General features: G+C 43.4%; 2 protein-coding genes across 2 annotated transcripts; one reads left to right on the top strand and one right to left on the bottom strand.

The window, feature by feature from the left end:
* Positions 1–4,883: 4,883 nt before the first annotated feature.
* On the bottom strand, positions 4,884–5,168 carry LOC114106633 (late cornified envelope protein 3D-like). The gene has a single exon (XM_027953669.2). The coding sequence runs from the start codon at positions 5,166–5,168 to the stop codon at positions 4,884–4,886; it is 285 nt and encodes a 94-aa protein (XP_027809470.2).
* Positions 5,169–22,279: 17,111 nt separating this feature from the next.
* On the top strand, positions 22,280–22,591 carry LOC114106639 (late cornified envelope protein 3D-like). Its single transcript, XM_027953675.2, has one exon. It carries the CDS (start codon positions 22,280–22,282, stop codon positions 22,589–22,591), a length of 312 nt encoding a protein of 103 aa, XP_027809476.2.
* Positions 22,592–27,683: the final 5,092 nt, after the last annotated feature.

Below are 27,683 nucleotides of genomic sequence, written 5' to 3'. Positions count from 1 at the left end.
GGGGCAGGGAGGGAAAGGGGAGGGGAGAGCAGGGTTCTCTATGAGAAGGGATCCAGGGGGCCCCTGACTGCCCAGATGCCCTTCCTTCAACCCACCATTGCTTGGTGTCTTCCCTCTGGCCTCTCCTTTCTTCTTAAACTCCTTCTTCCTTCTTATTCTCTATTACTCCTTCAAAACCTAGTACCAGTGCAGACCAGGCCGTGTCGCAGACACAGAGTCCCTGAGGTGGCAGGTGTGAGTGAGTGTGGTCTCGACTCAGGGGCTCCCCGCCTGGTAGGGTAGATGGACAGGGGGTCCCGTGTCCATGACCTGAGGTGATAAGAGCTGTAATGAAGACGTGGGGAGTCCTCAGGCGTGGGCCAGGCTTTGGGGTATCCGTCTTTGTTGCCCAGTGTGTTTGGAGGTTGTCATCGGTATCACTGGGGAGTGGCTGAGGTGAGGTCAGTGACATCAGAGCTGAGATGGCATGCAGCAGGGTCACGGGATGAGGAGCCCCACCTCTCCAAGGTCAGCTGGTCCTGGGAGCTCACGAAGCCCAGGGCAGCGGTGTCCTGGAAAGGGGTGGTGGCAGATGGAGCCGGTGTCTGAGGGCAGGACGTGGCGGATAAAGGGTCCGGAATGTTCTCTAAGCGTATTGGCTGAGGAGTCAGGTGCTCCTACCTTCATTTCCCTCTTTCTACAGGTGATGGCTGTCCTAGGGTGGAAGAGTTGGGGGAGATGAAGAAGCACAGTGCGCCATCGGTGTTAAAGTGGAAATCCAACTTGGGTGGGATGAGAGATCTGTCCGGCGGTCAGTTGCTCTAAGTTTCAGGAGTAGGTCGGAGGAGGGGATGATCCATCTAGGCTGGAAGAGCCCAGGGGAACTTAGCTGAAAGGTGAACTGTCGTTACTAGAAGGTGAATCACACTGCACAGACCTGGGAGTGCTTCTGTGTACAACTGACGCAATGCCCTGAGGTGGTGGGCTAATGTCTGTGGAACTGCATTCAAGGTGGACAAGGAGGATTCTCCTGTTGGCTTTTACTGTAGCACTAGAGAAGCATTTTCTTCTCAAGCATAATCAAACCTAAGACTAGGACAAATCTCTCATATGACACATGCAATTTAAACGTAGTTTTTGATCAATATTATTATTTATCGATTTATCCTGCTCTGGGAGTCCTACACTTCTGGCCCCCCGTGTGGAGGTAAGGGAACTGACTGCCTTCCTGGTACAGGTGCAACCCCCACCCACGCACACACTGGGACTTGGAGGAAGGAGGTTGGGAAGGGCATGCACCGTCATCCTCTGTCACCCTCGTGTCCCCCCCCCCCATTGCTGCCTTAAGATGAAAGCAAGATGTCATCACAGGAGCCTTTTGCCACCAGCAAAGCCACTCAATTTTGTTCCAGGTGAGGGTCCTTCATTGTGTTTCTCAAACTTGCATTTCTGTCTCCAATTTCCACTAGGAAATCCGCTAGAAATAGGGATGATCGTACCTACTCTACTGTTGTGCAAATAAATTAGGGGATTGTCTTGAATAGATTCACCAGGTCAGAAGTTTCCCTAGAATGCTGCCTTATTCTGGTTCTCCCTGTATCTTCAGCACCTACAGTGGTGTCTGGGCTTAGCAGATGCTCAATAAATGTGTGTGTGTGTGTGTGTGTGTGTGTGTGTGTGTGTTACTGGGGATTGAACCCAGAAGTGCTCTACTACTAAGCTATATACTCCCAGCCCTTTTTATTTATTTATTTTTTTAAATTTTGAGACAGGGTCTTGCTAAATTGCTGAGGGTGGCCTCAAATTTGGTAATCCTCCTATATCAGCCTCTCAAGTAGCACAGGTCACCATACTTGGCAAGAGTTTTTGAATGAATGAATTATTAATTGTTGGATCCTGGACTGGGCGGAGGTGGTTTCCTGATGGGAATCGGGTTACCTCCTCACTCGCTGAGCTGTCTCACCTTTCGAGGTCCACAGAGCAGTGTGAACGGCACAACTTATGGCTATCTTAGATTGTCCCGGTGTTGCAGATCCAAACTTTATTACTTGGTCTGACTCCTGTTTCTTCTCCTTTCCTAGTGGACCCCCGATTGCAAAAACTGCACTTTGGCCTTGAGAGCTTAGACTTGGCAGGCAGGTGCTTCTGAACCTTCAGCCTTCATTCTGTGATCCTCGGTAGATGACAGACTTTACTTCCTCCAAGGATGAGCTCTTCCTCTTGTTGCTAATGCACAGTTAGCAGTGTAGTCCATGAGTTCCGGCCACTCTTCACAAACTGACCCTCAATTCTGGACTAGTGAAGTCTCTCTGTCAAGATCTGTGGGATTTGTGACTCTCGGGTCATCTGGCAAGACCTCACACATGGTGGCAAGTCCAACTTCCCAGCCAACCTCACCCAGCCTGGACGTTTTTTGAGGTATATTTTCAACATTACCTCCTTGAAAGTTCATATTTTTTCCCCCTTAAACTCTAAATATTTTGGAAATTCTGAGTCTTTGGATGTTGTAGTGAAAATGGTCAGACATTTTCCAATCATTTCTGATTTTTGATTCAACAAATCCTAAAAGTGCTCCATGGATTTATTTTTTCACTTGGTATACCAGCCTCATATTAATTTCTCCCACAGTTTCAATGTTGGAATCTAATTCAGTTCTGTGACGTTCCTTGGGCTTGTTCTGCCTGCCTTTGATGGACTACTCTTTAATTCCAGTGTCTCAACACCTGGCAGGTGGAGTGGATGAGGCTCACCACTAAGGAGATGATTTCAGCCTAGGAGGCATTTAAGTTTCACATTTTAGTTTCCAAATATGGGGACAAAAATAATTTTTTAAAAAGTTTTACTGAAGTTATGACTCATATGTGAGCTATTAGTTCTGCAGATTAAAAAAAAATGAAATAAAAACAAATCAAACCACAAAGTTCAACAGGCCAAAATAAATGTTAAGTGGAAAAGACCCAACGGTTTTAATGATGTCTTGAAAAGTTCAAGGGAAGGGGAAGTGGCAAGTGGCCCTGAGCCTGTGTACTGGGTCCTGGTATAAAATTATTAGAATCTATAATTTCTCCATTTGTAAAAATGTAGTTATTAAGAGAACAGATTGCTTACAGAGAATTAAATGAGAATTAAATGAGTTCATTATAGTCTCTCAGGGATTCCTAGTACATGATAAGCACTAACAATTTTTGATTGTGCAATCATATTAATTCACAATTCTTGCAATACTCTTCACATTCTTGCACATTTTAAACTCTCAGCCTATCTCCTCCACTGATCCACAACATTATTAGTTTTAACTGGTTATCTCCCTATCCCTCTGTGGAATTTTTATTGATAGATGGAGTCATCTATTCTTGTGTCTAACCCTTCCTTTTCCTGTATTTTAATTATAGTCAGGTTTTCTTTTCAGTCTTTGTACTGTTGGTATTTGGGGACTGATAATTTTGTTGTAGGATGTTCAGGGGCACCCCTGGCCTCTGCCCACTAAATGCCAGTAGCACTCTTTCTGAGCTCAAGTTTTGACAACCCAGAATGTCCATAGGTATTTCCAGATGTCCTTTGGAGGATCAAATTCCCCCCAACTGAAAAAAAGGGGCTTATTCTATCTTAACAACAATAACAACAGCAATATGTATATATATATATATATATATATATATATATATATATATATATATATATAATTTATATCTATTATATATTTATGTATTATATATAATTATTATAACATACATAGCCTACTATATAATATATATGTACATATATATACTTGCCTACTAAGAATTCACATTTTGAAATTGAAATGCCAAAACAGTTAGTTGAAAGCAATGGAGGAGCTGTATAAGAGCCTGGGGAGTTCGCTATGAGATGTGTTTTCATAGAACACGTCATTCCTTTTTGGAGGCTTTAGACCATCCTCCTCTCCCGTGCTGCACGTAGATCCAGCATATAAGGCCTGACAGGTCCCCAGTTCTCCCTGTTTTTATTGGTGCATCACAGTCATACACAACAATGGGGTTCACTTGGCCATTTCATACATGCATATAATCTGCTCCATTCCAGCCTCCAGTATTTCCCCCTTTCTTCCCCCTCCTCCCTCTCCCTCTCCCCGATCCCCTTCTTCTACTCTTTTGATCTTTTATTAGTTCATCATTTTTATTGGTGTATTATAGAGAAACACAAAAATGGGATTTACTGTGAGATGTTCATACATGCACAGAGCATATTTGGTCAATTTCATCCTGTTGTTCCTCCCCTGTCCCATCTCTCCTCCCTCCCCTCGACCCCCTTCTGCTAGTTTACTGTTCTCTATTCTATTTTCATGGGACCCCCCCCCAGCCCCCTTTAAAATTCCTTGTTTCTCTCCAGCCTCTGCCTAGGAGAGAGAACATAGACCCTAGACTTTCCCCGTCCGGCTCATTCCACTTAGCTTGATGTCCTCACGCCTCATCCATTAGCCAGCAAATGACACAACTTTATTTATGACTAAGTAAAACCTGCACCGTTTTTCCAGTCTAGAGCGATGGTCCTGCACCCTCTGGGTGAAGTTCTGGATTCAAGGGGCAGAGGGGAGGGCACATACCATCCACCTGGGGGAGGCGCAGTGAAGGACAGTGAGCCACCAGTGGTGATGGGGACCAGGAGCTTTATTTTTTGACAGGGTCAGGTACAGGGATGAGTGCAGAGCCTTAGTGTACCCAGCAGGGGAAGGGTGGGGGATCGTGAGACCCTGGACATGAGACAGAAAGACCTTCTGGGGAAGTTTGGACCCTGGGCAGGGGCCCCCCGCCCAGCCTGTGGGAGCCAGAGCACTGTGTCTGGGAAAGGTGCGTCAGGACGGGGCTTCCGTGGACTCTGGATTCTCATTTCCTCTGAAATCCCTTGTCTCGGCATCAGGATCCAGGTCAGCAGCAGCCCCCAGGGCTGTGGCCACAGCCAGGGCCCCCAGACTGCTGACCACGGCCACCATCACAGGAGTCGGAGCTCTGACGTCGGCATCGGTGGGACCTGTGGTGCCTGTGGTGGCTCAGGAAGCAGCCGCCCTCAGAGCTGTGGCCAGCGCAGCCCCCGGAGCTCGCAGCACAGCCAGAGGCTGCAGGCAGACCCTGTGCTGGGCTCTTGGGGGGGCACTTGGGTGAGGGGCACTTGGGAGGAGGCTGGCACTGCTGCTGGTTCTGCTGGAGGGACATCTCCACGGGAGTCAGCGAGTCTGGATGGTCCAAAGACAAGGTCAGTGTAAAAGCTCTGGGCCACTCCCCCTCTCCTGGAAGGTCAGCTGCCTCCAGCCAGGAGCGGCAGGAGGGCGAGGGATGCTGCTGTGACTGCGGCTGGTTGGGTCACAGCAGTGGCCTCATACTTTACTCTCCACCCAGGACGGTTGCTGTCAATCTAACTGGACACCCAAGTTTTCCTATCTCCAAAGAACCCCTGGTGGATCGCGTCTCTTTACAGGGAAAAGCGTTCTGGAGGACGGATGTCACAGAAACGGATGAGGCATGAACAGAAAGCGGGTGGGAGGGAATCGGAGTTCCCACGGCCTTTCAGGTCTTACAATTCTTGCCGGGTCCCTCAGGGGCTCACTCCTGACCTCACTTCTTCTCACTTCTACCCCCTCAGTGCTCTTCTGTTTCAGACCTCACCATTTCCCTTCCCCTTTCTGTGACCTTGACCTTCCAACACCTCCAGTTGGGCCCACTCCCTGCTGGGTACTCACCTGGTGCAGAGGATGCAGGAGGAGGCTGGTCTGTGGAGGCTGTGGATGGGGAGCCCAGGGCAGCAGCCCTTTTATCCTACACGCGGTTTGTGATGCGTCACCTGAGCTGCTGCTTTCACAACTAGGGGAGGTGACAGCTGGGCACATGCCCAGGACGAGGTTTCCAGCCTTTTCCTGGAAACTCCAGGAAGCGGGACTGTCCCAACACCTCCCACCGGCTTACCCGAGGGCCTGCCCCTTCCCCCTCACTCCGTCTCTTCTCTCCTTCCTTTCTTCTTTTTCTTTGTAATGTTCTTTATTGGTGCACTTTGGTTGTCCACAATAGTGGGTTCCTTGTGACACATTCATCCATGCACGTGACATGATCTGTGGGTCATTCCCCAGTTCCTCCCTCTCCCTTCCCTCCCCCTCCTCTGATCCCCTTCCTGTGCCCTACTGATCTCCCTTCTATTGTTATTTTTAAATTCCAAGCGATAAGTTTTGTAATATAATGTGCACAAAGTCTCCAGGCTAACCAATGGCCGTGGCCTCTAGATGCCGTCCACGGTGGCCTGCTGAGCTCCTGGCAATGGGGAAGCCGTGGGCAATGTGTGGGCTTGTTTGGTGGAAGCCCCTCATGTCATCCAGGAGGCACCCTGATTTTCTGAGCATTAAGGGGCAGAGTCCACTTAGTGTTCGGTGGACAAATAAGTGGATTATTCAGAGCTAAAAAATCTTCTGTTTGATTTTAGTAAATCCATGTAATCTAAAATCTGTTTGCCTATCTGAATAATCGTCACCTCATGCTATGGTCAAAGAAAAAACATAATCAAGGCTATAATTAAACTTTAATAATGCACATGTCATTTAAATACCTTTTGTTATTAAAATAATATTCTATCCTGGGTTTATATTTTCTTGTGGATAAAAATGTTGATGGCTTAGTGTTAATTGGTGAAAAGCCGGTAATAAGCAGTGGACACAACTGGTTACATTTTTACACTATCAATACTATTTCATATGATATTTTGAGTGAAATATTTTTATAGCAAGTGTCTTTTATTCTTTATGACTATTAAAACCTATAGAACTACTTCCTACCTTCAGACACTTGTGTTTTCTCACTCCATCTGAAGACTCTTCCACTCTGAAACCGAGAGATCCTATGAGTTATCTCACGACCCCACTGGGGAAGGTCTTACAGTGAACCTTAGGACGCAGCTCAGGTTGGAGGGGTGGGGAGCACAGCGGGGGAGGGGATTTGCACCTGACATTGTCCCGATACCCCTGGGGCCCTGCCTCCTGTTGGTCTGTCAACCCTTTCCCTCATGTTGGAGGAGCCTGTAAATAGGTTCTTGATTGGAAAGGAGAAACTGTGAGTCAGGAAGATGGACACCATTTTCCATGCAGACTTATGATGAGGTGAACAGGGAGAGAAGAGTGGAAATGCCTCTTTTTTTCCTGGTCAGCTTCGTTGGGCAGGGCAAGGCTTGGACAATGCCTTGTGGATGGGGTGAGTCTCCCGGTTTACCCAGAGGGTCCTAGTTTACAACTTGTGTCCCACAGTAGTTACCCAAAGGCATTTTAGTGCAGATGGTCACCAGGAGGAAGAGGCCAGCCTAATGGAGGTGCTGCTGCCAGGGCTCAGGTTTCCTCAAGAAAGTCTCGTCTGACCTCCAGGAATGAGATCAGCCATTTCCTTTCTCCCACAGACCAGATCCTACTCTTGGCTGTCATCCACCCATTCTCCTGAATTTCTTCTCGCTCAGTCAATGACCCTTCAGCCAACACCGAGTGCCAGCTGTGGGTCAGCCACTGAGCTCAGCAACAGGAACCCAGGTGTAGAGGAAGGAGGTATAGCCAGCCCGCACAAGGATGCCGGTCATCAGCCAACAGGGGACACACCAAATAACGAATTGCCCCTGTGGTGTGTCTGCAGTACAAATGACAGATCCTGTGGAGGAAGAACAAAGCTGATCTCATCGGGGGCTCAGATCAGTCTGCTCAAATGGACAGCATTTCTAATACTGTTCAAGAGAAGCAAACACAAAGACTCCTTTTGGTTTAAACAAGCACAATCTAGAGACCACAGGCAACAGTATCTGAAGAGCAAGGCCAATCTCAATGGCTGGGTAAGCTCCCAAGTTTCTAGGTGACTCAGGAGAGGAGAAGGGTAGACATGGAGGCTGTGAGCTGGGGCAGGAGAGGCAGCGCTGGATGGACCGTGACTCACGAGAGCTGTCCGACTGGCTTCTGTGACACGGGACACATCCCTTTGTGGATTCTAAAACATGACATGGAACTGGTTTGTGACTGCTTGAATGGTTGGTCCTTTCAGTGACGGTGACTTGGACAAGGGTAGTGATGGTGATCTCGTCTTGGACTCAGAGGCTGAGGAAATCAATTCGTAGCTAGATCACACATTATAAAAGACATGCATGATTTGTTAAAATCCAACCCATTTTTTTAACTGTAGAAAAATTCAGACAGGACAGCGATTCTCAGGAGAAACGACGAAGAGTTGAGACATACTGCGCTCATATCGAATAAAGGGAAACTACAAATCCGGAATCATCTTAACAAAAGCAGAAAAAAGCGTTTGACAAAATCCAGTACAATTCATGATAAAAACTCTTAGAAAACAAGGAATAGAAGGCAAACATCCTCAATGTGATAAGGACATGAACAACAACAACAAAAAGTTAATCTTGGACTTAAATAGTGAGAGAAAGATGCTCTTCCCAAAGAAGAGGTGAATCTATGACATATAGAGTCCAAAATTAGATCCAGAATAGATCATTAGATTATTTTAAGCAAAGGCGGTAGTCATTTCTAAAATGGTACTGAAACACTTGGGCATCCATATGCTTAAAAAAGTCTTGCCTATCACTATATAGAGATTAGCTCAAGGTGGAGTTATATGTAAATTAACTCAATAACAGACCAAATGTGAAACACAGACCACCCAACTTCTAGTGTAAACACAAGAGAAAATATTTTCATAACTTTGGTTATGTAAAAAATTTTCAGCTATGACAAAGGCATATTTCTAAAAGAAAATATTAGACTTCATCAAAATTTAAAAATTCTGCTTTTCAAAAGATACTTAAGAAAATGCAAATAAAATTTACAGACTTATAGAAAATATTTTTAAAATACATATGTGATATTTACTTATAGTTTTTTTTTTTTTTTGAAAGATCAGTAGAGAAAAGGAATGGGGGAGAGGGAAGGGGGAGGCAATAGGGAGTACTAGGGACTGAATGAGAACAAATCATATTCTGCACTTTTATAATTGTTGGGTGCCCATTGCTCAGAAAACACTCTCAGTCCGAATTTTGTCCAAATTGGAGGGTCTTTATTTAGCTGGCCCGCGACTGCCCCTTAGCAAGATGCTGTTCAGGGTGCAGTGCCTACCTTCCTGTATACATAAACACCACTTCCCCCATGCGTAGGGGTCTGCAGTTGCACAGAACAGGCAAGCTCAGTTACAAAGCAAGTTCAGTTACAGAAGCTAAAATGAGCAATTAGGTGAACCTCTACAGGGTTGTCAGTGTCTAGAGCAAGCATTGCGGACTTTTTGTTAGGGGTGGGGTGACATTTGTGGTTGGGCAGGGGTTGCAGCAATTAAGTTTGTTAATTAGGTTAAGATGGTTTATTTTTAAAATGGAGTTACTTAGGCTAAGTTCTTTAACTTATAACCAGAATAACTTAATATTGCTTATCCTAAAATTATAGGATATATTTACTGATATCCTATAATCTATAGGGTGCTTACTAAGCTAGGCCATAATAATGATTATGTCAAAATGAACCCTATTGTCATGTATAACTAAAAAGAGCCAATTAAAAACACATATGTGATTAAGAAATTCTATCCAGAATATTAAAAATGTCCCAAAATTAGTAATAAGAAAATAGACAATCTGATGTAAAAATGGACAAAATATTTGGAGACACATTTCAATGAAGAAGTCACATGGACGATAAGTAAGCACATGAAAAGACACTCATCATTAATCATTAGGGAAATGGAAATTAAAAACAAAATGAGATTCCATTCCACAGACCTTGGAATGGCTAAAATAAAAAACCATAACTGCCAATACCAAGTACTATCAAGAATGTGGAGCAACTAGAATTCTCACTCTTTGCTGGTGGGAATGCAAAATCATACAACCACTGTGGGAAAAGATTAGTTGTTTCTTTAAAAAACTTAAACATCCATTTACTATTTTTCCTTGAAATCTCATTATTAAATAATTACCCAAGAGAAAGAAAATTTATATTCCCATAAAATCCGAGGCCAGAATTTGTAGTGATTTTATTTATAACTGCTCCAAACTCAGAACAACCCACATGGCCTTCCCTGCTGAATGGCTATCACAAGACAAAACATGGTGTGTGTATACAATAGAAGGCCTTAGCAGTAAAAATGGAGGAACTTCTGATGCACAGAACGAGAGGAATGAATCTCAAGTGCATCATATGTACTCTGTGAAAGAAGCCAGACTTTACACCATATTATATGATTCCAATTACGTGACTTTCTGGAAAAGGCAAAGTTGTAAAAACTGAAAGTAGGTCAGTAATCGCCCAAGGCTGATAGAGTGGAGAGACTCTCTGAAGGCACATGAGGGACTATTTTGGGGTGATAGGACTGCTGTATCCAAACTGGAAACGTGTTTACATGTAGTGGTGTTGGTTGGGACTTAATTTTTTTTTTTTTTTTTGGCTTGTATGATAATACCTCAGGAAATCCACTTAAAATAGAAACATAAAAATCAAAAAAACTTTTTTTAGGAATAAAAAATGATAAAACATGAAAAAATGAAATAAAAGAATGACAAATACAAGATTTAGGATCATGGTTATCTCAGATGGGACAGGTCAGGTGTAAGGTACATATAACTTACTATCAAATACTGGTTTTCACTTAGGTGGTTCCTGTATGTGTGTGTGTGTGTGTGTGTGTGTGTGTATTATTTAAAAAATGGGCAAATAGTTACGCAGATAGATCAATTAATTAAGAAAATTCAGTGTGGACTGATGATGAGCAATCTATTATGAACAACAGGTTAACCCAAATCTATGCACCTAAAACTCTATAGTAGGAAACTATCAACTCCAGAAATAAATCTCTCATCCAGGGGCATTTTTGGATTTTCATCTGATCTTCTCCAAGAATGACTCAGCTGCCTTTCACAGCATCAGTCTTATGTTGCTAAGGAGAATGGATGATCCTTGTTTGTTTAACTGTTTGCTCATTCATTACTTATATGCCTGCTTAGACGGTTCGCCCAGGAACTACACCTGGACTAGCAGAAGCACATGTTATTAGGTCATAACATCCTGATTTGGAGCTGGGCGGGTAAGTTTTTCCTTCATTGTTATCCCAGGTCCTTAGGATGTCAAGGCCATTACCAAATGTCACTGCAGAGCATTTGACCCAGGCTCTAGGAGAAGTAACCTGGCTGTGGGTTCAATAACCTTCTCCCACCACCTCAGGTTCACTGTAGAATCTGAGAACAAGTGGGTGGGTCTAGAGGTGGGAGAAGTTCCATAAGAGGAGTGTGAGTTAGAGAGCTCCATCTCAAGAAGGAAAAAATTGGGAACATCAGGATATGGAAACAATCAGAGATGGGGTTGAGAAGAATCCACCCACAAGTCAGCTTCTGATGCATGAGGAAAAGGAAATCATCTTGCTGACGGATTCTGAAGTGCTCCAGTCACTCTGGGGGACATGGATTGCCTCACAGCAACTCAAAAGTGTATGTCATTGGGATTAAAATAGGCTTTGTATTACTTCCAGGAAACCACGCGTATCAGTCATTTTTTCCATCACTGGGACCAAAACACTTGATAAGAACAACTTATAGGAGCAAACATTTCTTTTGGCTCACGGTTTCAGGGTTCAGTCCATGGTTGGCCAACTCCATTGCTCTGGGCCCCAGTGAAGAGGAGCATCATGGCGGAAGGGCATGGTGGAGATCCTTCTAGGATAGGTCTCCCATGATCCACCTTTCCCAGCCACGCCCCACCTACCTCCATTTACCACCCAGCTAGGATGGACTGATCAGGTGACAGTTCTCAACCTAACCATCATTTTACCTTTGAAATATTCCTGCATCAACACAGGAGGTTTTGTTAGGATTCCCTATAGCCAAACCGTAACATCATTCTTCATGGAAAAATAATTATTCTCTTCTACAGCTAGGTTTGAACCCTAAGTCAAAGTCAGCTCTCCTCTCATTTCCCGTTAGTGCCTACATTATCCCTCGGGGCTCAGTCATCACATGTGAACCCTTGTGGAGAGACTATCTTCTGGGCCAGGTTGTCAGATCCCTGAAGGCCACGATTGTGCCTCTTATTCTCTGCTAAACCTCAGCCTGAGCAAACTACTTACTGATCTAGCTCCTACTCAGCTTGGGCTTCCCAAGTGGAGGATTGTGGGAATGAATGACATAAGGGAATGAATGACATAAAGGAATGAATGACATAGGGAATGAATGACATAAGGTCTGGTGGTGGCACTTAGGAAGGGCACAGGCTCAGATCAAACCTTGGACTTAGGAGAAAAGTCACCGAGTGGGGTCTCCAGTGAGGGTCACCGCTCATGGGCCAGAATAGAGCCAAGGGAGCACCTGGAGTTCCTTGAGAGCACCCTCCCACTGAGGCTGCCCCACCCGAGTCTGCCAGGCTGCAGACTTGACACCACCAGCAAAGCCGTGTGTCCTCTGCTCTGGTCCCTCCTTAGCCTTCTCATCCAGTTTGGCATGATCCATGCCCTTTACTTCTGCTCTGGGACCACACCAGAGCGAGTCACTGGCTGCTCCCAGGGCAGCAGTTAGCCTGAAACTGAAAATTCACCCAAGTGGGCTGAGAGGATTTCTCCGTATGAGGTGAGATGAAGGTTGACTCTCACTCTTCTCTGCATGCAGACATCCAGATTCCCCAGGGCCATTTTCTTTTTTTCCCAATCAGTATTCACTTATATAATGTAGAGTATTATCAGTAACTGTGAAATGTATAAAAAATCACTGTCTTTCTACTTCTATGAATTAAACTTTTGAACTATTTCCTTCATATCTGAAGTTTCCCCTTTGCTTAATCAAGAGTGTGCCAACAATGAAAATCCCGGGTAATTTTGCCTGACATTTTGCATTCCCTCAACTTGTACCACTATAAATCTCTCAGGTACCCAGTTTTTAGATAAAGCATATACAAATTTCACATAATTTGATGGAAGAGTTTTTAAAATTATGTCTCTGTACACTGCTCAGTTCTGGTGAATTGTGTTGGTAGACTCATGCTAAATAAAGTTGATGATGTGCTAAACTGTTTCTTTAATGCATGATTCCAAGTATTTCCCAACACCATTTTCTTAAGAAATTGTAATTTTCCTACAGGGTATGCTTGGTACTTTTATCAAAGATCAGTTGACTAAATGCATGAATTAATTTCTGGACTACTTGGTTTCATTGAGCTATATATCTATTTTTGTGCGAGTATTATATTATTTTTACTGTGGCTTTAGAATATATTTTAAGATTAGGCAGTATATTTTTCCAGTTTCATTCTTTTTGTTTAATATTTCTTTGGCTATTCGTGTTTTTTTTGTGATCACATATGAATTTTAGGATTGTTTTTCTAATTCTGTGAAAACGTCATTGGAATTTTGATATTTTCTTGAATCTATAGACTGTGTTGTATAGTATGGACGTTCTATTCTATTTAGTTGTTTATATTATTTTAACTTGACAAATCATAACTATCATAGTATGGAGTACAATTATATATATAATTTAATATATTTAAATTTTAATTTTAATTTAATATATATGTATTAGCCAATTAGCATATCCATCACCTGATTTACTTGATGTCTTTTTGATGATGCATTTGAAATTTACTTATTTTAAAATATATAATGTTACTCTTGACTAGAGTTACCCTGCTGTGCAATAGATATCAAAACTCTTCCCCTGTGTAGCTGAAACTATGCATCCATTGACCAGTAAATACTTATTGCCTTTCTTTCCTGACCCACCTCTTCTAATCACTGTTCTTCTACTTCTGTGAATTATAATATTTCATTTACAAGTGAGATCATGTGGAATTTGCCTTTTAAAAATTAACATAATGTCACCATAATGTCTGTCTCAAAGACAGAATTTGCAGAATTCATTTTTTAAGGCTGACTCGTATTCCATTATGTGTATATATACTACATTTCTCTATCCATTTCTCTGTTGATAGACACTTAGGATGATTCCATACCTTGGATACTATAAACAATACTGCAAGGAACACAGGACTACAGAAGCCCTCTGACACACAATTCCCAAGAGCAGTGTGGCTGGATCGTGTGGCATTTTTGAGGAACCTCCGTACCATATTCCATAATGGCTGATCTAATTTACTTTCCCTCAAAGAGTGTAAAGAGCCATCTTTTCCTAAAATCCTTAGCAATCCTTGTTATTTTTTTTTTTTTTTGCCACTTTGGTAAAAACCATTCTAAGAGGTGTGTGGTGGTGATATCTTGTGGTTTTAATGTGATTTCTGCAATGATTAGTGATGCTCAGTACTTTTTTCATGAACTTGAAGATCATTTGTATATTTTATTTTGAGAATGTTTATTCAAGTCCTTTGCCCATTTTTAATTGTTTTGTTTTGTTTTATTTTACTATTTTATGGTAGTGCTGGGGATTGAGCCCAAGGTCTTGCAGATGCTGGGCAGGTACTCCACCCCTGAGCTTCATCCCCAGCCCTGTTCCATTTTAAAACTGTATTGTTTTCTTGATATTGAGTTATTTGAGTTCCTAATATATTTTGGATATCAACTTCTTATCATATATATGGTTTGCAAATATTTTATCTCCTACTGTGGGTTGTTTTTCATTCTGCTGACGTTTTCCTTTGCTCTGCAGAAGTTCTTTGTCTGAGGCACTCTTGTCTATTTTTGTTTTTTTTTTTTTTTGAGTTTTCAGGTTTCATATCCAAAAAATCCTTGCCCAGAGCAATGTCATAGTTTTCTTTTTAATTAGTGTTTTGGTTATTGCAATAATGGGTTTCATTAGGGCATGTTTGTACATGCAAATGACATTCTTTGGTCATGCCCCCCCCCCCCCTCATTACCTCCCCCTACGACCTCCCATCCCCCTCCTCTTCTTTAACAATCTCCATGCTACTTTCATGTCCTGCTTTCCTGACCCCTGCCCCAGGATCTACATATGAATGAAACATGTGATACTTGTCTTTCTGGGTTTGGTTTATTTCTCTTAACATTATCATGTCCAGTTATATCCATTTTCCTGCAAATGACATAATTTTTCTCTTCTTTATGGCCGAAAAATACTCCATTGTTTTTATTTACACCTCATATGTCTTATTCATCTATCTATTGGTGAGAACCTAGACTTATTGATTAGTGCTGTTATAAATATAGGTCTGCAGGCATCTGTAAGATTTTCTGACTTTAATGTCTTTGGGTATACACTGAGGATTGGGAAGAAACCTAAGGAGGTAAAATACCTCAACAATGAAATTTACAAAACACTGAAGAAAGAAATTAAAGAAGACACGGAAAGATGGGAAGACCTCCTATGTTCGTGAATCAGCAGAATTACTATTGTTAAAATGACCATATTACGGAAAGTGATCTATAGAATCAAAGCAATCCCCATCAAAATGCCACTGACGGTCTTCACAGAACAGAAAAAGGCAATCCTAAAGTTCATATGGAAGGAAAAAGACCCCAAACATTCAAAATGAAAAAAATTAAGAATCATCCAAGCCAAAAGAGCAATGTCGGAGGTACCACAATACCTGATTTCAAAATATACGACTGAGCCATAGTAACAAGAAGTTGCATGGAGCTGAAATAAAACCAGACACAGACCAATGGAGTAGAAAAGAGGACACAGAGACAAACCAGTGCAGCTACTGCCATTGGTTCTGGTAAGTCAGTGAGCCAAAGATCATGCCTTGGAGAGAAATCTGTCTTTAACAAATGTTGCTGGGAAAACCGGATGCCCCTATGTGGAAGAGTGACACTAGAACCCCCTCTCTCACCCTGCACAAAAACCAACTCAAAATGGACCTGAAACACGGAGACTGCCATAAGCACACACCAGGGGAACACTTCAGGACACACGCACTGGCAATGACTTCCTGAATAGGACGCCAGTAGTTCAGGAAATAATGGCAAGAGTCAAAAGCCAGATGTAGCACTTGAAAAGCTTCCGCAGCAGAGCAAAGGGAGAAGTTAACAGAGTAAGAGCTGGGCACAGAGCTGCAGCCTATGTTTTTCTCTAATAGCTCTACAATTTCAGGGTTTACATTTAACTCTTCAATCCATTTTTAATTGATTTTTTTACATGGATAGAGGTAGGGTCTGATTTCACTCCCCTGCAGGTAGATATCCGGGTTCCCCTGCATGATTTATTGGATGGACCACACTTTCCCCATTGTTCGTTCTCAGTAACTTTGTAAAAAATAAAGCACTGTAACCACATGGTTTATTTCTGGACTTTATCCTATTCCACGGATTGATGAGTTTGTTTTATGCCAGTACCATTCTGTTTTGATCATGATTAGTTTGTAATATATTTTGAAGTAAAACATTGTGATTTCTCCTGTTTTGTTAATTTTGCTCCAGACTTTTTTTTTTTTTTTTTGACTTTCCATCCTCTTTGCAGGTCTATATGAATGATACAATTGCTTTTTCTAGTTCTGTGACCAATGGCATTGTACTTTTGGTAGGGATTGCCATGAATATGAGACCACTTTGAGTAGTAAGGGCATTTTAACGATATCAATCTTTCCAATTCTTTAGAACAGAATATCTTTCCATTTATGTGAGTTTTCTTCAATTTTTCATCATTGTTCTATAATTTTCACTATATGAATTTTACTTCTTAAACTTACACCTGAATATTTATTATTTTTATCTATTATAAATTTTTTCTTAATTTTCTTTTGAGCAACTTGTTATTAGTGATAGTAATCTTACAGTGTTTTGTATGTTGATGTTGTATTCTATAGCTTTATTTAATTAATTTGTCAGTCCTAACTTTTTTTTTTTTTGGTGGTGCCTTTAGGATTTTTGATATATGAGGTCATATCATTAGTGCAGACAATCACTTCTTCCTTTCCTGTTTGGATTTCTTTTCTTTTTTTTCTTTTGCCTAATTGCTCTGGACAGAATTTTGAGAGCTATTAAAAAGGAAGTGATGAGAATAAACATCTTTGCTTGTACCTTGTACTAGAGTAAAAGATTTCAACTTTTCACCAAGATATGGATTTTCCTTTTATGGCTTTTATTGTGTTGAAATACATTCCTTCTATACTTACCTGTTGAGAACTTTTATCATGACATGGTATTGAGTTTTGTCAAATGCTTTCTATGCATCAATTAGAGGGTCACATGCTTCCTATTCTTGATCTTGTTAATGCAGGGAATCACATTTATTGTAGCTATACTTGTTTTTAATAGTTTGATTTTTTTAACCCTCATGGTAGAGATAAAAATTGCTTTATATGCTACTCTTACAGTTGTAGGGAATTTTGAATAAGTCAATGCTCTACTTCTACCACTGAGTTTTTAACTTTCATATGTTTTATGTTATTAGCTTATATCCTCTTGTTTCAACTGAAATAAATCCTCTAACCAATTTCTGCCCAGGAGACCCTGTGGTAATACATTCCCTTAGCATTTGTTTAGCTGGGAATATCTTTATTTCTCCCTAATTTCTAAGGACAAGCTTACCAGTGAAATAAAGCATTCTTGGCTAGCAACTCTTTGAGTGTATTATCCCACCTTCTCCTGGACTGCTGCAGTGTGTCTGACAAGACATCTACTCCAGCTGTATGGAGACTACCTTCAGTGGGACAATTTCTCTCTGGCTGCTTTCAGTATTTTTTTTTTTTGTCTTTGATTTTTGATAGTCTGATAATGATGTGTCATGATGGACTCCCTTTTTGTGGAATTTCATTGGAGCACCCTGAGCTTCCTATATCTGGTCATTATCATCTTTCTCCATGTTTGGGGAATTTCAAGCCTTTATTATCTTAACTATGTTTTCTGGGTCTTTTCCTCTCTTCTGATAATGTTCCTACTCTGCCAAGGTGAGTTTCTTGATGACATACCACAATTTCCATTCGCCTTCTTCATTCTCTTTCATTCTTTATTTTTAGTTTTGCTCCATTGACTGGATAATTTCAACATTCTATCTTCAAGTTCACCGATTTTTTCCTTCTGTTTGATGAAGTTTACTGTTGAAGCTTTCTGTTAAACTTTTGGTTCCATATTGTATTTTTCTCTAGTATTTCTGTTTTTTTATTGTTTGTATTTATTTGTAAAACTTCTCATTTTCTTCATAAATTGTTTTCCACATGTAATTTAATTTTTGATCTTTATTTTTTTCTAGTTCTTTAAGAAGATTGTCCTGGATTCATGTCAGTCGTTTAATGTATCTCTGTTTCTTTAGGGTCCACTATTGGAACTTGATTAGTTTCTTTTTGATGGTGTAATTGTCCCCTGATATTCCCATAATCTTCTGTCCTGCATCGTGCCTACGTGTTTGAAGAATAGCTATTTCTTCTAGCCTTCACTGGTCTTCTTTGGTGGATTGACATTCCCTATTTAGTCTGTCCTGGGATTCTGGTTGGGTCAGTCTGCTGCAGCCCTGGCTGTAGGATTTTCTAGTGGAGCTGGAATGTAAACTGTGCTCTGGAGTTGAATGGAATTGCTGGCTGTCCTCCCCAGTTTGGTGAGACCACTAGCTTACCTCTGAAGTCAGCCAGGGCTGTTGGCTGAGCTCTGGGGTTGTTTCTGGGCATTTTAGGAAGTTGTGTTTCTTATTAGCAAGGACTAAAGCTTGGGATTTACATGCTGGGCACAAAGACTGAGCAAGTTATCTTGGACTGCTCTTCAGGGTGAGGAAATTTAGAGAATGTGCTAAAAAAGGTCTGCATGCACACAGGCTGAGCCCCCATCCTAGAGTAACCTTAAGTGGAGCACTGGAGCTTGGTATATTAACCACTTGGCTGCTACGGAGAAGCCTGGGTGGGGCCAGATGTCTTTCTGTAGTTAAGTGCAACCTTGATCCTGATTTTCAGCTTGGGGAAGGGTTAAGGAGTATGCTCAGGATTATCTGGGTTGAGGCTCAGCAGCTGAGATCAGATGGGTTCAGTTGCTCCCTTAGTAAATAATAGCTGTGGTGCCCTTGAAGTTTAATTTCCTGTCCAATGGAGGTTCAGGGAGTGCACCAGAGCTGTGTAGGGAAGTCAGCCGAAGAGCCAACCTTGGGAGTCCCCTTGGCCATACTTACTGCACAACAGTGCTGTCTTCTAGACTTTCCGTCAGTTTACCTCTGTTGGCTGGAATGTAGAGCAACCAAAAGATCACGCTGTTGGTCATTTTGAGCCCTACACGTGTCCCTTGCTTCTAACTAACACCAGGTGATGTCACCCTACTGACACCTCCGGTGTTTCCTGTAAGACAGGAGAATGCTTTGTGGAAGAGGGCCTAGAATGGCGAGGGAGCCGAGTGTTCGTGTCTAACTGACTCCTGTACAGACTGTGGGTCTCCCTGAGTCCTGTGTTCAAGCTGGGCCATCAGGGAGAGAGTCAGTGTGGTCAGAATGAAGCCCCTCCGCTTACCCTTTGCCTGTAGCTAATCTTAGTTCTGTGGTCCAAGGAAGCGTCCCAGCCTCATTCTGGAGTTCTGGGGTCTTCATGAGGTGTTCTTGTTTGTAGAGAGTTGCTAATTGGGTTTATGTGAGGGAGAGTGGAGCTGAGGAATTCTACCATCTTGCTGACACCACCTCTAAGATTTTATCAATATTAATCCTGTCAATCCATGAATATGGAATAGCTTTCCATTTTTTGTATCATTTTATTTTTCTTCCGTCAATGCTTTATAATTTTCAGTGCACAGACCTTTCAATTCCTGGATTGAATTTATTCCTAAGTATTGTTTTAGTGATATTGTAAATGGAATTATTTTTTTGATTTCATTTTTTGGGATAGTTTGTTATTAGTGTATACAAACATTTCTGTATGCTAATACGGATTAAAGACTTAAATATAAGAACTCAAATTATAAAACTACTAGGAAAAAAAAAATATAGGAGGAAAGTTTCTCAATATGGGCCTGAAAAAAAAGTTTTGGATTTTGACCACCAAAAGCAAAGGCAACAGAAGCAAAATTAATGGGATTTCATCAAAATAAAAGGTTTATGCACAGAACAGCAAGAGTGAAAAGATAATCTGAATAATGGAAGAAAATATTTGTGAACCTTACATTCCAACAATGAACTAATAGCCAGAATGTATTTAGGAACAAGAACAGCTCAGTAACAGAAAACAAATAATGCAACTTGAAAAGCGGGCAAAGGACCGACCCTTTTAGACGTTTCTCAAAGGGGACATACAGATGTCCTATAGGTCTGTGAAAAGTTTCAACATCACTGATCATTAGGGAAATGCAAATTAGAGCCACCCTGAGATATTACCTCCCACCTGTTAGAATGGATTCTATTCAAAAGACAAGAGAGAACAGCCCTGGGTAAGGAATTGGGACAAAGGGGAACACCTGTACAGTATTGGTGGGACTGTAGATTGGTTCAGCCGTCACCATAGTGTACATAGCAGTATGTACATTATTGTAGTGTGGAGGTCTGACAAACAATGGAAAATTAACTACCTTATGATCCGTCAGTCTTGCTACTGGTCTTATATCCAAAGGAAAAGGGCATTGGTAGTCGAGGAGGTTTCTGCATCTCCTTGTTTACTGCAGCATCATTAACAATAATGAGATATGAAGTCCACCTGGGTGTCCCTCAGTGAATGAGTGGATAAAGAAAATACGGCATATGTGCACCATGGGCTCTCTCAGATTGTCCCTGCTGTCACCAGAAATCCCTTTATCTATGTTCCAGGGGCGTTTGTGCTCTTGTACACATCGGAAAGAACTTTTGGAATCATGGATTTAAAAAGAGTGATTTTTAGACTGGAGAGGAAAAGGACACTAGCTTTTTCTATTCAGTATGTATTTAGCATCTAAAAACAGGCTGCCAGTCTTTCAAATTTACAACAGATTGAAATATCCACTGGAAGGTTTATTTGAACTAATTAAATTTTAGTATGTGAGAATTAAAGTCCCCTTCAATATTATTTCTTTTTGGTAAATATCTGTAATATGCTTTATTATCATGCTTGAGCTGAAATTCTATGAGGGCTGCAACTGTAATTTCAGAATGAAATCCAATGGGATAATGGTATTGTTTACACTAAACGTAGCCAACCTGTGGAATGGGGCACACGTACGCCCTCCACCATCATCCACCTCACAATTACCAACCATCTGAAAACAAGCTCGATGTCATTCATCACTTCTTTGCAGATTTCTTCCACATCTCTTCCAAACACACGAACCACTTTTTCTTTTAGTTGCTACCCATATCCTACAGCCAGGTGGACAGGGACACAGTATCCTCCTCCTCGTCCTTCTTAACAACCTCGGTTGTAAGCCTTATCACCGTAGAGTTCTAAGGGCCTTATCCTCGCCAACTCCTTTACTTGTCCACTTGCAGCCACGAGGGGGGCATGACGGTCCCCTCACCCCACACTTCATAGTTTTTCAGGCCAATGGCCTTGTCCGGCTGCCACTCCCAGCGAGCACTTGAAGGTTCTATTGCTCTTTGGGGCCTGGAGTGCAACGGTGGACTGACTGACGAGGCTGGGCCCTGAGGCTTGAGTCTTTGTAAACACCTCTGATAGTGCTCATCTCACCAGATCCGATATATTGATTTTTCTGAGTGATGGTCAAGGCTGCAAGGTGCTCAAAGGGAAGAGACGTGTCATGTGCATCTCCTGTGACTACTGTTGAATGAAGCGAAAGGGACAGGGAATGAATGAATGGGCAAGGGCGGGGCAGCACGGTCAGGGAGGAGCAGAGGGAAGTAACTGGGTGGTCACAAGGACATCCTGGCCCCACCTATGAGACTTCGAGGCACGTGCCCAGGAAGACACTGGAGACAGGTAACTCTGAAGTGTCCAGCACTGTCACCTCCCCTGGCTGTGGAAACAGCAGCATGCTCAGGTGATGTGCCACCCACTCTGCATGGGATAAAAGGCTTCCTGCCCTGGGCTCCTCAGAAACAGCCTTCTCTGCCTCCTGCACCCGGTGAGTGCCCCACAGGAACAGATCTGCAGCTCAGAGTGTGTGGGGAGAGGAGCTAAGATCTGAGATAGAAGCTCAGGAAGAACCCACAGGGAGCAGGCGGGGGAGATGAGGGCAAGGGGGGAGATGGGGGTAGGAGTCAGGGAGCCACAAATTGCACAAGCCACAGGACCTCACGATCCTTTCCTGTTCTTGTTCTGAGCCTGTTGTCACACGGATCCATCTGACATCCTCGAAGATGCCTTATCCAAATGCAAGCGTCCCTCCAAGCCCCCACGTCTCTCCCACTGGTCTTTGCTTAGAAATCAGCTGAGTTATGGGAGCAGGGGAGGTCTGACAAGCAAAGTGGGGAGGCGTTGGTCTGAAACTCTGTGCTCAAATGTTCGTGTTATTTTGTTCAAGGTCAGATTCTTGCCAGGATGTCCTTCCAGCAGAACCAGCAGCAGTGCCAGCCCCCTCCCAAGTGCCCCTCACTCAAGTGCCCCTCACCCAAGTGCCCCTCACCCAAGTGCCCCCCGAAGAGCCCAGCACTGTGTCTGCCTGTGGCCTCTGGCTGCGCTGCGAGCTCAGGAGGGTGTGCTGGCCCCAGCTCTGAGGGCGGCTGCTTCCTGAGCCACCACAGCCACCACAGGTCCCACCGATGCCGTCGCCAGAGCTCCGACTCCTGTGATGGCAGCAGTGGTCAGAAGTTTGGAGTCTCCGGCGGTGGCCACAAATATGGGGGCTGCTAATGACTTGAATCATGAAACTAAGTGAAAGCATTGGAGAAAAGGAAGTTCTGAAATGATTGGCACCGGCCCTGGCCCGGTCTTGCTGTTCCCTCTGTTTCCTGCTGAGATGTTCCTGGAAGAGCTGAGTGTCCCCCAGAGGTCATCCTGCTGGTTTCCAGGAACTCAGGGGTTCATCTTCCTTTGTGTTCCTGTGAAGAATAAAGCTGCCCTCATTCACTGCGACCTTTAACACGTCCCTGTCTTTGTCACTCCTGGGCTGACCGACATCGGGTGCAGGAGCCTGCAGCAGGACAGGCACCTAGCAAGTCATACACACTCCCCAGTGCCCGAGACCCTTTTGAGGGGGGTTGTAGGTCGGGGTGAGGATGAGTGGTGGCTTTTCACATGGTCACAGTCAGGGGCATGAGTTGGGAGTTGACAAAGAGCCCTGGAACTCACAGGTAATAGGCCTCAGGGGCCAGTTTGGATCCTTCAGAGAACACCCCGGAAGCTCAGCCCTAGGTGAGGCAGAGAGGAGAAAAGAGGAGAAGTTCCAGCCTCCCTGGTCCTTGATCCTCTGGTTCTTCCAATCTCAGTGCTACGTGGTCCTCCCAACCTGGGCTGAGAGCCCCAGAGCTGTGGAGCACCCGTGCTCTCCAGAATGAAAGCTGATGGGAGTGATACGAACATGATTGACAAGAGTGGTAAGTGATCAAACTCCATCAGTGTTTCTAGTAGGTAGAAATCAGCTGAGTAATGTTTCCCATTGCATTTTATTTTAAAAGAGTGAGATATAAATTTAATATGATGAATGCAAATAACTTTGTTACCTTTTGACAAGACATTGGTATTGCATCACCATCCTAATTATAGGACTCTTAAGAAAAAAAAAAAACTGAAGAAGACTTTAGAAACTGGAAAGACCTCCCCTGTTCTTGGAGAGGCAGAATTAACATTATTAAAACGGTCACACTCCCAAGTAGTGTACAGATCTATGCAATCCCCATCAAAATACCAATGACAATCTTCACCAAACTAGAAAAGACCGTCCTAAGATTCAAATGGAAGAAACAGAGATCCAGGATAGCCAAAGCAATATTGAGAAAGAAGACGGATGCCAGAGGCATCACAGTGCCTGATTTCAAATTCTGCACAGCAGAGAAAGGAATTAACAGCACGAAGAGAGATCCTACAGACCAGGAGAATAGCTTCTCCACCCATTCCTCTCACAGTGGATTAATGTCCAGAATATATAAGGAACTAAAAAAACTTAGCACTAAAAACCCAAATCACCCCAATCAGCTAGGCGTGGTGGGGAAGGCCTGTAATCCCAGTGACTCTGAAGCTGAAGCAGGAGGATAGCCAGTTCAGGGCCAGCCTCAGCAACTTAGGGAGGCCTTAAGCAACTTAGTGAGACCCTGTCTGAAAATTAATAATAATAATAAAAAGGGTTGGGATGTGATTCAGTGACCTTGGTTCAACCCCTGGTACCAAAACAATAACAGCAACAACAAAAAACAACAACAAACAAAACCCAATCCGCAAGTGGGCAAAATGATTAAACAGACATTTCTCAAAAGAAGAAATACGAATGACCAACAAATAAATGAAAAAAATGTTCAATATCCCTAGCAATCAGGGAAACTCAAATCAAAACTACATTGACATTTCATTTCACTCCAGTTAGAACTGCCATCATGAGAATATAAATAATAATAATGATAAATGCTGGTGATGAGGTGAGGAAAAACATGCTCATATATTGTTGGTGGGGCTATAAATCAGTACAACCACTTTGGAAAGCGATATGAAGAGTCCTTCAAAAAACTAGGATTGGAACCACCATATGACCCAGCTGTACCACTATGGGGAATTTATCCCAAAGAACTAAAATCATCATACTACAGTGGTCTAGGCACATCAATGCTTACAGCAGCACAATTCACAACAACCAAGTGAGAGAACCAGCCTAGGTGTCCATCCACAGATGAATGGGTAATGAATATGTGGTATATATACACAATGGGGTTTTACTCAGCCATAAATAATAAGTAAGTCATGGCATTTCCTGTTGTGTCACAGCAATTCCTGGATGGGATTGGGGAACATCACTCGAAGTGAAATAAATCAGACTCAGAAAGTGAAGGGTCTAAAGCCCTCCCTCATATGCAGAGGTTAGAGACAAATAAGGGAGAAAGATAGGGTTGGGGAATCCCATGAAAATAGAAGGGAGGTCAGTGGAGGATTGAGAGTGGAGAAGACGGAAAAAGAGAGGAATGTTGGAATGATGTGGCCAACTTATGCTGTGGGCATATATGAGAATATCACAGTGATTCCACGTTTCCATGTGTATATGAAGCACCAATTAAAGAGACTACAAATAAGTGGAAGGAAAACCTGTGGAGTAGAATAAGGGGCACCAGGGAGGGAAAGAGGAAGTTCTGGGGACTGAAAAGTATGCTCCATGCCCGTAGGTCTGATCATGTCAAAATGAACCCCAATATTATGTCTAACTATCATGTAGTAATAAAAAATGTTTAAAATGCCTCAAAATTCCTTGACCATATTTTCATGAGAAGTGGGCTCTCTATCCCCTATCTGGAGTAGATACAGGCCTGTGACTGCTTCAACTGCTAGACCATGGTAGAAGTGACGTTGCGTGACTCCCAGTGAGTCACAGAAGGCCATCTGCCCTCCCGGGGTGCTCTGTCTGAGGGAAGCCAGGTGCTGTGGGAGGAGTCTGACCAACCTGGGACCACTGTACTACAGGGTCCAGGTGTAAGTCCTCCAGGTGACACTCCAGAGGACGTTCCAGCTGTCCAGCACTGACTGCCAATCATCTGAATGAATCTTCTCGAATGTCCCTCCCAGCCAGGCCTTCAGGTGACCAGAGCATCAGTGAACATCTGACTGCAAGGGCCTAAAACAAGAATTACCCTGAGCCCTTCCTGAATACCTGATGTGCAAAGTTGTGAGAAAACTCAAGTTGTTGTTTTTACACTAAGAAGCTTATGGGGTAACTGGTTATGCAACAACAGTGATTAGGACACCCACTATTTTTCTCTCATTAATAACTTATCTTCTTCCCTCTGAAGGTTTTGGCCTGGTGAGATGAGGAGACAATAGTCAATACATGCCTTTCTTAGCCACCCCCACCCCACAAGAATATCTTTTCATGCTTTAAAGTTTAGTTTCAGCTGGGTTTATTCCCCCTAGAGTGAGGCCCACCTCACAAAGGATGAAAATTGATAATTTTCAAGAAAATGTAGGTACCAACCTACATTAAGTGGGAAAGTGCCCACTTTAAAGGATGTCTGTTTCAAGTTTATCCCCCGTGCTTAAAATGTCACCTGGCACGTTGGGATTCACAGTACTTTTGTTAGTCGCCTTTTTTCCTGTGGCCAGATTACCTCGGAAGAACGACTCGGGGAGGAAAGGTTGACCTTGGCTCAGTTGCATGGGTCTCAGCCCATGGCCAGTGGGCTCCATTGCTTTGGGCCTGAGGTGGGGCAGACCTTGGTGGTGGCAAGATGGGGCAGAGAAAAGCTGTTCAGCTCATGGCAGAGGGGAATCAGAGAGAAGATACAGGAAAGGGTCAGGGACAAGATACTGTCCCCGAGAGCATGCCCCTCGTGACTTGCTTCCTCCAGTCATTCCCCACCTGTCCACAGTTCCCACCTCCTCGAGTTCAAGGATCAATCCCTTGAATGGATTAATTTGCCGACGAGGCCCCACTCTCTGGACATGGCTCCTGGGGACTAAGTCTTCAACCCACGAGACTTTTGGGGACATCCCAGATCCAAATCATGACACGAGGGAACACTTGGGCTGTGCAGTTCAGGAGAAATTGGGATACCTAAGGAAGGGTGCATCTGGGGCTTTTCCTCAGATCCTGGGATCCTTGTTTCCTCTGAAATCACCTAAGCATCAGGAGTCAGGTCAGCAGCAGCCCCCAGAGCTGTGGCCACACCCAGGGCCCCCAGACTGCTGACCACTGCCGTGTCACGGGAGTCTTTGGCGCTGGCATCAGTGGGAACTGCGGTGGCTCAGGCAGCAGCTGCCCTCAGAGCTTGGAGCACGGCCGGAGAAGGCTGCAGGCAGACACTGTGCTGGGCTTTTGGTGGGGTGTTGAGAGCCAGAGCCGAAGGGGCCCCAGCAAACTTCCAGCTGCCAGCAATCCAGCTGCCGGCTGATGATTGGCTCACAGCGGCCCCAGCAACATCTAGCTGATTGGCTCCTCTGCGGTGATGCTCATTGGACTGTTTCCCTGCCCTTTCAGACCACGGAGCTGCTCATTGGGGGACTTTTTGGCTCTGCCCACGTGACCCAGCCAATCGGCCTCAAGAGCAGGAGGATTGTGAGAGGTGGAGAGAAGCTTGTGGGGAGAGAGAGAGGCTTGTGGAAAGCCGATGGTGGCAGTTGAGGCTCTGAGGGGTTTTTTCCTGAGAGGCTGTTTGTTTGGCGTGTTTGGTTCTAAAAATAAAGTTAGTTTCTTTTGACAAGTGGCTCCTGATTGTGCCCAGCCAGACTGCGGCATTTGGTGGCTCGCACGGGGAGCGACTGAGGGTAAGTGAAACTGCTCGCCCCTGAGGGCAGGGCGAGAGGATGGGTAGCCATTTTAAGATTCTTCTTTTGTTATTTTGTTTCACTTTTGTTTTAAGTTGCCTGTCCCTGGAGATGAGTGAGACGGAAGAAAAACCGCTCACATCTGAGGAAAAACTATTTACGTCTGAGGAACAGATAGGGAGAAAGGACGGATGCACATGTCAGGAGGATAGAAAGGCTATAATGACTTTTTGTTGTTCCCTTTTTATCTCATTCTGTCTCGGTTTTGTTTGGCGTCATCTTGTTGGGTTGTATTATAGTAGAAATACGGGATCAGAAATTAGTAAAAAACAAACTGAAAGAGTGTTAAGTAAATTGTTAGAGGAAGGAGGCATCCCAGTAAAATCAATAGCAGTCAGGGCATACGTTGATACAATACAAAAATGTAGCCCATGGCTTTTTAAGGAGGAGTTGTTAAATATATCACAATGGAACCATCATGGTGAAGATTTAAAAAGAATAGAAAAGAAAAGCCCAGGGACTCTGCCAGTTGGCACATTGCCATTGT

This window comes from Marmota flaviventris, chromosome 10 (genome assembly GCF_047511675.1).
Source record: "Marmota flaviventris isolate mMarFla1 chromosome 10, mMarFla1.hap1, whole genome shotgun sequence".
Lineage (NCBI taxonomy): Eukaryota > Metazoa > Chordata > Mammalia > Rodentia > Sciuridae > Marmota > Marmota flaviventris.
Note: the sequence above shows the minus strand (reverse complement) of the source record. Positions and strands in the feature narration are given on the sequence as shown.